The 9,919-nt window shown below is 52.9% G+C and overlaps 1 protein-coding gene across 1 annotated transcript in view; it reads right to left on the reverse strand.

The window, feature by feature from the left end:
- Positions 1-148: 148 nt before the first annotated feature.
- Positions 149-9,919, reverse strand: part of MED1 (mediator complex subunit 1) — a 17,467-nt gene continuing 7,696 nt past the window's right edge. Inside the window, exons 11-17 of the mRNA XM_015651401.2 lie at positions 9,049-9,160; positions 8,692-8,816; positions 8,379-8,497; positions 7,454-7,655; positions 7,185-7,280; positions 6,960-7,065; positions 149-5,934 (exon numbers count right to left, since the gene is read on the reverse strand). Of these exons, the coding sequence (XP_015506887.1) occupies positions 2,688-5,934; positions 6,960-7,065; positions 7,185-7,280; positions 7,454-7,655; positions 8,379-8,497; positions 8,692-8,816; positions 9,049-9,160 (4,007 nt within the window). The 3' untranslated portion in view covers positions 149-2,687. The remainder of the gene's footprint in view (positions 5,935-6,959; positions 7,066-7,184; positions 7,281-7,453; positions 7,656-8,378; positions 8,498-8,691; positions 8,817-9,048; positions 9,161-9,919) is intronic.

Here is a 9,919-nt window from a genome sequence, read left to right on the forward strand (position 1 = left end):
CCCCGCCGCTCTCTTCCGGGAGCGGCGAGTTCAACCAATCAGCGCCCGGCGCGGGAGTGACGTCATGATGATGTCATTCTCGCGGGAAAATCAAGCGTGGCAGGGATGCCCTTGTGACCCTCCCCCCCCAGCACGGAGCCGACAGCGCTTTGTACCAAAGGGGTTTATTTGCATGTAAATAAACATGTTCTCTGCGATATCTCCAAAAAAGTCGAAATTCCACTTTCCGCCCAAAAAAACTGCCGCGGGAGCCGGGATATTTACAATTCCAGCGATTTTTCCAGCCAGGGATTTTATGTACATCATGATAATCGAGGAAAAGAACCACTTTCTTTTAATCTCCGCGTTCGCTTCACCGCCTGAGATTAAAAGGTTTGGCTTATATTTAATCTTTCACTTTATTTTATCTTTCTGAATACTGAAAGATGTAAAATAATTGAGAATAAGCAAAAATATTCCAAAAATAAACCATTTCTCAGAGCCCGAGCACTGACACCCCAAAGCCTCTGTGTGGCCACACCTCAGCTCTCCCAGGACTGACGTCATTGGAAGGGGACAGGGCACCAAAATGGGGTGAAAAGCTTTAAATTGGGGACTCGTGCCTCCCGCAGTGGCCGGAGGAGACGTTGTTCCCTCTGTTCCCGCCTTCCACAGGGGGAATTTTGGATACTGAGCTTTGGTCTGGGCGAGGGGAGAGGAAATGAGTGCAGCTTGTTCCTTTAAAACAGGTTTTTGTGTCGATTTTGCTGCTGAACGGGGATTCTCCCAACTTTTAGCATGCTGCACAGCAGGAAAACACGGCTCTGGCTAAGGACAAGTGCAGGGAGCCATCCTGGGGGATTCCCAGCCTGGATTCCACTTGAAAAGTGCTTCCTTTGGAAGGCTGGCTGTGCCCTCGGCACAACTCGGAACGGATCGAAGGGGTTTCCGTCAAAAAAGCGGATTAAATAAAAGCAGGAAAGAGGAGCAGGCAGGCCTCCAGAGGCTGAGCTGGCACCATTCCCAACGGAACCACTGCAGCAGGGTCTCCAGCTGAATTCCTCTGGGATTCCTGGCACCCTCCTTGCAGCACCCCACGGCTGCACGACCCCGACACCGCGTCAGCTGCCGGCCTTTGCTCCAGGTTTGGATTTAGCTCCCGTTTTCCTATCGTTTCAAGCTCTGGTGAGGGGGAGGTTGTGGCGTGCAGGACACCAGGAGCAAGGGATAAATACTGGAAAATACAAGGAGGGGAAGTTCTCCAGAGCTGGGAGAAATTCAGGCTCCCACGCTCTGCAGGAGCCCTGGGATTAAACTGGAGGAAGGGGTGAAAAATCCCTACAATTAATGGGAACAGTTGCCAACCTACTAAAAAGACTTTCCAAAAAGCTGGAAACCAAAGAGCTTTCCTGGGATATCCCTGGGGTCAGCCCAGGATGGGAAATTTCAGTGGTTTAAAAGAAACTCAAATCCTGGACATCTTTTCATCCCCAAAGGTGAAGCACAACCTCATTCCCACGGGGAAATCCTGGCCTCCAGCACCGACAGCAAAATCCAGCGGGAGCAGGATCCTGCTCAGTACATAATTCCAAAGGAGATGTGTTTGCAGAGCTCCTGATTTCCCACATTCCTCTTCAGTGAATCAGATGAAACTGCTTTTAAAAATAAAACACTCTCCTGAGTCTCTTTTCCTTTCAGGGACCACAAGATCGGCCTGGAGAGGATGCCTGAGTCATGCTCCTAATTCCAGCCAAAAGGGGAAAATCCATCTTTTAAGGAAATCCACACTTGTGCTGCAGCTCTGATCCCGGCTGAGCCACTCTGGGACTGTTTTCCAAGCAGGACACGGCTTCCTCAGCCCGACAATCCTTCCCAGGGAAGTGCCCTGGTGTGTGACCACAATTCCCAGCTCAGCAGCACGAGGAGATTCCAGGGAAGCTCGTCGGTGCAGACAGGAGTCCCTTTTCCACTGGGATTTGCTGGAATGGCACCAAAGCTGCAGAGCTGCCCAAACCCATGGGCTCTACCCAAACTGGGGGAAAACAAGGAGCAGATGTTCCCAGATGGAGGTGAATAAATAGGTAAAATAAAACGGGGAGGCAAAGGCAAGGCAGCAGCAATCCCACAGAGCTGTGAGCCGAGATCAAATCCTGATTTCCACGAGGAACCAGCGCCCAGCTCGTGCCAGAGGCACCGTGCTGGGCTGGGCATTGAATGAAGGAATGCCGTGGGAATAAAATAAATTAAAAACTCCGTGGTTTTCCTTCTCCCAAAGAATTAAAACCCAGCCCTAAAACGTTTCCTAAAATAATTCCTTTAAAACTTCCTACATCCAAAAGGAGCTTATCCTGAATGGGAAGAGGGCAGAGGGACTGGGATGTCCCAGACCAGCCTATGTCTGTTTGCCCCGTTTGGGAGCTGCTCTCACATTCCCACACTCGGCTTCATCCCCGTTAATTCCCACAGGGATGATAATACTCAGAAATTGAGGAAGAGTGGAAGTGCCCGCAGGATGAAGGCCACAGCCTGGCTGCTGGCACTCACATCCTTCTGCACAGACCTTGGTGGTCTGAAAATCTTGGAAATACCTTGGAAATACTTATTTTTCCCCCCTCTCCAAACACGCCCCGTCAAGATCCGCGTGGCAGGTTTGGGACGAATCCTTCCTTCCTTCCCTCCAGGACCTGCAGACAGCTCAGCAGGGAGAATTAATTACCAATTAGAGCAACATCCATGAGATCATCATCCTCCTCCCCGATCAGGAACTCGGGGCTGGCCCGGGAAGGCCGCTCAGCCGCGAGGATCGCGTTGCTGGCCATGGACAGAGACTGATCCGCCGAGATCGGGGACTTGGACCAGCTCTCGGGCTTCATGCTGTGGGATTTCTTCTTGTCCCTGTCCTTATCCCGGTCCCGCTCTCTGTCCCTGTCTTTGTCCTTCACCTTTTTCTTCTCCTTTTTGTGCTTCTTGTGTTTCTCGGCGCTGTACTCGGGCAGGGGCCGGATGCCGTCGTCGGAGCTGGGGCTGTTCTGGTAGGATTTCTCGGCGATGGAAGAGCCCGACTCGCTCTCGCTGTCGATGTTCTGGGGGGTGTAGGCCGGGGATTTGCTGTGGCTGGGCGAGCAGCGCTCGTGTTTGGGGGTGGAGCCGCTGATCAGGGGGGAGCCGTAGCTTTTGGAAGAAGCCATCTGAGGCCTCAGCCCGTCCCCGCCCCCCTCCCCGGGTTTCTGCAGAGTTACTTTGGCTTTAATGCTGGGGGAACCACCATCGTGTTTGCTGATGATAATTTTGGCCACTCCAGTGCTTCCAACGTTTTTGGAATCCGAGTTCTTCTTGGAAGAGTCAACGGATCCTCCCGAAACAGAGACCTTGGATTTCTCCTTGTCGCTCTTCTCCCGCTTTCCCTGGAACTCCCCTCCAGACATGTTGTGTTTGGAGGACATCGTATGGCTTGAGGAATTGGAACTCGGCCCCATCTGTCCATCCATGGGGTCGTCTCCGCCAGGCCCGCTCGTCACCACCCCGTGCTTCAGCTTGTCGATGACTGCCGTCAGAGATGGCTTCTTGTTTCTGCTCGGGGACTTCCCTTTGGAGCTCCCGTGCTGGTTCTGGGATGAAGACATGGAAGACCCGCTGGACGAAAAGGAAGATGAAGATGCCGTGGAGGAATTGGACGAGGGAGGCGGTTTCTGTGACATAGACCCGGAGGATCCCATTCCTGAAGACGATTTCATGCTCGAGCTCGATCCAGTCCCAGACATGTGGGACCCACCAGAACCTGAACTGATGGGCGACTTCGCTTTAGACGATGGGGGAGTGCCTGGGACAGGCTTCATGGGAGAGGCGAGTTTGTCAGAACCCCCCGAGGGCCTGGAGTGGGACGGGGAGATGTTTGGTTTGCTCATGGAAGGGTTCATGAGGGACGATGGCTTTCCTTGAGGTTTCATCTTGGTGCTGCCGGAGCCGGTGCTGAGGCCGTGCTTGGTGATGGGGGAGGATCCCGGCTTTCCCACAGACTGGGCCGAGCCCTTGGACTGACCCGAACCGGAGCCGCCTTGGCTGGAGTACAGGCTGCTGCTCATCTTTGAGCCAGAAGACCCTTCTGATTTGCTTTTAATTTTGCCTGAGGTTGAAGAGGAGGAAGAAGAGGAGGAGGAGGAAGAATGGCTGTGATGGCTTTTGCTGCTGGAGGAGGTGACAGAACCACTACTCGTGTACTGGCCGTGCGAAGACGGTTTGCCAACAGTCACCGTTCCTTTTGGGATCTGAATGGTGATTTTTGGAATAGGAGGAGTAGCTACCCCGGGAGGAGTCTGGGATCTGCCAGAACTCCCCGGAGATTTGGACCCACCTGTGCTTGCTGGTGGCGTGAAGGGCCTGTTGGATGAACTGTGGGACGGAGATTTCCCATCCGTCTCCTGCTTCTTCCGCTTTGGAAGTTTCTCTTTGCTTTTGCCATCGCTGGATGGCGTCCGGCTGCGCTTCCCTGGCTTCCCGTCCATCCCGGCACCTGCCATGGCGCTCCCAGACCCATTGCCTTCCTTTACCCGTTTCTGAGACTTCTCTTTTCCTAAATCCCCCGTGTTCAGCAAAGGGCTCTGACCCCCACTGTGGTGCTCCATGATGTCAGAGGACCCCAGTGCTTTGCTGGCAGCTGCAATAATACTAAAATCCACCGTATCGGATGGAGCGCTCCCCTTAAATTTATTTTCCCCCCCGTCAGCCCCCAAGACTTGCACCCCCAAATTAGTTAGAGCCTGGGGGGCATAGCCCTTGAAATCATCGGTGTCCCCGCTCTGACTGCTCTCATCGAAGTATTCCTCCCCAAAACCACTCTGGCTCTGACTGTTCAGCAAGTCAGGGTTGAAATCTACCCCGTCTGGAAAAAAATGGTTGGAGGAGTCGCTGTTGGGGCTCACAGCGGCATCCGCGATCAGGTCAGCGGGGTCTGTGTAGGGGTTCTCACCGCTGTTGGTCTGAAAAACATCGGGGTCAAAGAGGGCACTTTGTGAATGTCCTGAACTAGAAGAGTCTCTGACTGGAGTCCCAATGGGTGGGCAGTCCTCGGTACTGGTGGGCAGCTTGGAAGCCTCCTCCGCTATATCCGAGAGGATGTCGGTGACATCGGCCCCGATGCTGTCCGAGCTGGACAGGCGAACCATCCTCTGGATACTGGGCTGGGCGTGGGGGAGCGCCTGGGGGTAGGTGGTGGGAGGAGTGCTGCACTGGCTGGGTGCTGGAGTAATATGAGGGGTGTCCAGAGTGTCTGCAGTCATGTTGACATCAAAAATGGGGTTCTGGGAGTCAACATCCATGGAAAAGAGCTCCCTCTGGAAATCATCCTCAGTCTGGTGCTTGGGCTTGTCGGCTGGCATGCGGGATTTTTTTTTCTTTTGCTTATTCCCCCCGGGGCCCATTTCCATTCTGGGGGAGCCAGAGGAAGAGTTCTGCCTTTCCAGAGGGCTGCTCCCATACAGAGTGGAGAAATCCTGAGGGGGATTCTCCTTAAGAAGGTTCATGAGCATGGGGTGGTTCTTGGTGTTGCTGGCTGGTGAGGATACTGGTGGTGGTGTGTGGTGGGGGGGGGTTGGACTTGAGCCAATGGTAGACCCCACATTCCCTGTGATCTGCAACAAACTAGTGAGAATAGGGTTCTGAGACACTTTGCTGAAGTCCTCCCCATGGCCCACCGAGTCATGCCTCTCTTTCATGCTTATGCTCATGTTAAACAAAGTAGTGATGGGCCCCCCAGGAAAAGTGTTGGTTGGGGTGGTGGTCCCACTCATTGGGTTGCTGCCTGTGGTCATGCCATACCCTGGGCTGCTGGCCGGGGGCAGGTTTTTCTTCACCATGTCTTCGACTGTCTCTGCAATGAGGGACAGGGCTGGCGTGTCGGCTTGGATGGTTTCTGCTTTCCTACGGATGGCTCTCATGGTGACAGGGATGGACATGCACCTGCAAGAACAGCACGGGGTCAGCAAAGGTCACCAGGGAGGTTCCACACCCCCAGAACTCGAGGGAGAGCAGCAGCTCCAGGTTTTGTGTCCTGCTGTTCTGCTTGGATCCACGCTTATCCCACCGCTCCCATCCGGCCACGAGACACCTCGCACTTGTAATCGCAGAGAGAGAGAATTAATCAATTATCTCTAATAACTGATAGCTGACAGGTCATTATCTGGCAGTTAAAAATGACAGGATGCAATGGCAGAATCATGGAATGCTTTGGAAGGGGCCCTAAAGCCCATCCAGTCCCACTCTCTGCCATGGCAGGGACACCTCCCACACTCCCAGGCTCTCCAAGCCCTGTCCAGCCTGGCCTGGGACACTGCCAGGGATCCAGGGGCAGCCACAGCTGCTCTGGGCACCTGTGCCAGGGCTTCCCCACCCTCACAAGGGGGGATTTGCTCCCAATATCCCATCCAGAACTACTGTTCCAGTTTAAAGCCATTCCCCCTTGTCCTGTCCTCATGAAGGAATCTGGGTTGTTACTCCAGTTCTGGCAGAAAACACCTTTAGCTAAACTTGGCAAACCGGATTTCCTGCAACCTTATAAAGATCCCAGGATGGGATTGAAAAAGCTTAAAGCCCATCCAGTTCCACCCCTCCACCATGGGCAGGTTTTTGAGCCCAAAAATCAGTGATAACACCACGTTCTCCTCAGGGATAACAAGTCTGTAACGTGCTGAAAGCAAAACCAGTGGTTGCCACTCAAAAGGTGACAGGAGAGTTGTGCCCTGTGAATGTCCTGCTCTGTTCTGGATGTGACAGAGGCGAGGGAACCCGGATAAAAGTCATGTGCAAACAACAAATTTAAAAATAAGCAGCTCTACTTCAACATTTGGCATTAAATTTTCAGCATGGCTCTGAGTTCTTCTCTTAAACAAGCACAGAACAGCTGCAGAGCTGCTGGATAAACACGAGATGGAGCAGAGCTCATCTGTGTGATTGGGAGCGTGAGGTGGCACAAAATCCCAGCTTACCTCTGGACAACCTTGGCAATGAAATCATCTGTGCAGATGAGGGCATCGGACAGCCCTTTGTACAGCTTACAGTTGACATGGCTGGAGTCCTGCACGTCCATCACCACTGCAGGAGAGCAGGGAGACATCAAAATCCTGCACACAGGGCCGGGACACCCTGCCAGCCCTCCCAAAAACGCTGCTGCTGCTGCTGCTGCTGCTGCTGCTGCCCCTGAGCCCACTTACCACACACCAGGGAGTCGTTCACGGGGTGCTGGAAGGATACACTGAAACAGGAGTCAGAGAGAGGACAAACTTCAAACTGCAGGATCCCAGGAGAATCTGAAAGACACGGGAACTGTTAACTGAGGGAGCAGTGGAGATGAACCAGAGCCTCAAAACACCCACAGAGACGGCAAAGGAACACGGGAAGCAGCAGAGGCCTCATTTCTTACGAGGAAAACTCCCCAGAGCTCATCATTCCCACTTCACATTCCTCTGGAGGCGGCACCCACCTTCCTTCAGGACTGTCCTCTTGACACAGCTGCCGATGAGGGTGTTGTAGGCCACCTGGTGCCGGATCAAGTTGAGGATGAGGGGCACCCTGCCGGGGTGCTGGAAGGCGATTTTGCTGATCAGAGTTCCCTGGAGGCTCCGTCCATCTGGGAGAGGAGCGTCTTTGTTCAGGAAGTAACAGTGCTGCTGTCCTGGAAGGGCCTGACAAACAATCCCTGCTTTAGCCCAGCTGGGTACCAGGGGATAACAGGCATGCCCTGACACCACATCACCTTTCTGGCTGACAGGGACAAACTCTGACAGCATTTTCCTTCCACTCTGAACAAGGAAAAGGTGATTTTTTACTTCTAGCTCCTCAGAAGCAGTACTGCCCAACAGCATTCACTGCTCCCACTAAAGCAGTTTCACACTTGCACAGAAAGGAGATTCTCTCCTTTCTGGGGAGAGAATCCTCTGGAGTCAACACTCATCCACAGATTTAAGGATTTCTCCCAAAATGCTGCAATTCATTCAGCACTGGAGAGAAGGAAGGGATGGATGCTGGGGAGGCTCAGCCCCTCTGCTCTCCTCCCTGCAGCTGCACTCCAGAAGCAAAACATCCTTCAACACCTAGTTTTCCTCAGTACCATCACAGAATCATGGATTGGTTTGGGCTGGGAGGACCTTAAATCCCATCCAGCACCACAGACTGGGACACTTCCAACTCTCCCAGACTGCTCCAAGCCCTGTCCAACCTGGCACTGGACACTGCCAGGGATTGGAGCAGCCACAGCTTCTCTGGGAACCCACACCTGAATCCTAATGCTTGAAGAACAAGTTTTGTCTGTGAATTAATACATTTTGTTTATCCCACTTGGAGGACACCTGAAACCCCCGGGATGCTGCTGGGGAGGTGTCCCAGGCGGGCTGGGAGCGCACACTTACGGCGTAGAAGCGCATGTTGTGGTTCAGGGGCAGGGGATCGGCCTCCTTGGACAGCTCAAACTGCGTGATCAGCTCGTAGAGGGGCACAAAGGTGGGTGGTGTGTCCAACAGTGGGATACCTGAGGGGACAAGACAGCCTGGAATGATGGCACCTGGGAGCCAGGCTTTTCCTGGGTGGGAAAACTTGTCCAGGTTTTACTGAAAACCCCGAGTAACTCCCCTGGCGCGTGTTAAAAACCACCAGTATTTACTGACAGAAACCAGGGAACATCAAGAAAACCCTAGAGATGTGTCTGACAGGTCTGCAACCCACCTGTGCAGCTCTGGAGCTTCTGGATGAAAGCTCGAGACACTGGAATGGGACGTGGGAACTTCAGGAAGAAACAAGCGGGCAAGTCCACGCTGTTGGCGCTGGTGATCGAGGAGAAAGATGGAGTTCTGGAAAATCAGGGGTACAAAAGGTCCTGTGAGCTGCAGGCCTTCTGCTGTCACCTGACACAACATTTATGTTTGCTCCAGTACACACTGTCACACCTTAAAAATGCAGGCACTGCTCAGAAGCACCTGCCAGCCCTGAAACTGGGGTTTTTTAGCCTAAAAAAACGTGTGGGATTCCCATCACGCTGTGACAATCCCCCAGCTGAGTGCTGGCCTCATGCCCTGCCCTTACCCTTTGCTGTCCACGGGGTGGGAGCCCATGATCAGTGGAGCAATTGGAAGTTTGTGCATTGCCATGGTTCCCTCGACTGTCACCGACACGTTCATGCCCAGCGAGCGAGGAACTGCAGGGGGAAGCAGAAGAACCCAACAAGGACGTCAGCTGATGGGGAGGGGAAAAAAAAAACCACCCCACCAGTGGCAAGTTTTGTGGATTAAATATGAATTAAATATATTCTCCATCCCTGAAAGTGTTCAAGGCCAAGCTGGATGGGGATTGGAGCAACCTGGGTCCCTGCACATGGAACTGGATGAGCCTTAGGGGCTCTTAAAACACAAAATATTCTGTGATTCCATAAATTACCACTCTCGCTTCCCCCACAAGGCACTGAGCTCAATGCTCACCTTCAGGACCAAATAGACAACAGCCAAACTCACCGTTCTACTCATTTCCACCCATTTCCACCCATTTCCCTCCGTTTCTACCCATTTCCCTCCATTTCCACCCATTTCCTTCCATTTCCACACATTTCCCTCCATTTCCACCCATTTCCCTCCATTTCCACCCATTTCCCTCCATTTCCCTCTATTTCCCTCCATTTCCATCCATTTCCCTCCATTTCCACCCATTTCCACCCATTTCCATCCATTTCCACCCATTTCCATCCATTTCCCTCTATTTCCCTCCATTTCCATCCATTTCCACCCATTTCCCTCAATTTCCACCCATTTCCACCCATTTCCTTCCATTTCCCTCAATTTCCACCCATTTCCCTCCATTTCCACCCATTTCCATCCATTTCCACCCATTTCCCTCCATTTCCCTCTATTTCCCTCCATTTCCATCCATTTCCATCCATTTCCCTCCATTTCCACCCATTTCC

Source organism: Parus major, chromosome 27, assembly GCF_001522545.3.
Source record: "Parus major isolate Abel chromosome 27, Parus_major1.1, whole genome shotgun sequence".
In the NCBI taxonomy this organism is placed as follows: domain Eukaryota; kingdom Metazoa; phylum Chordata; class Aves; order Passeriformes; family Paridae; genus Parus; species Parus major.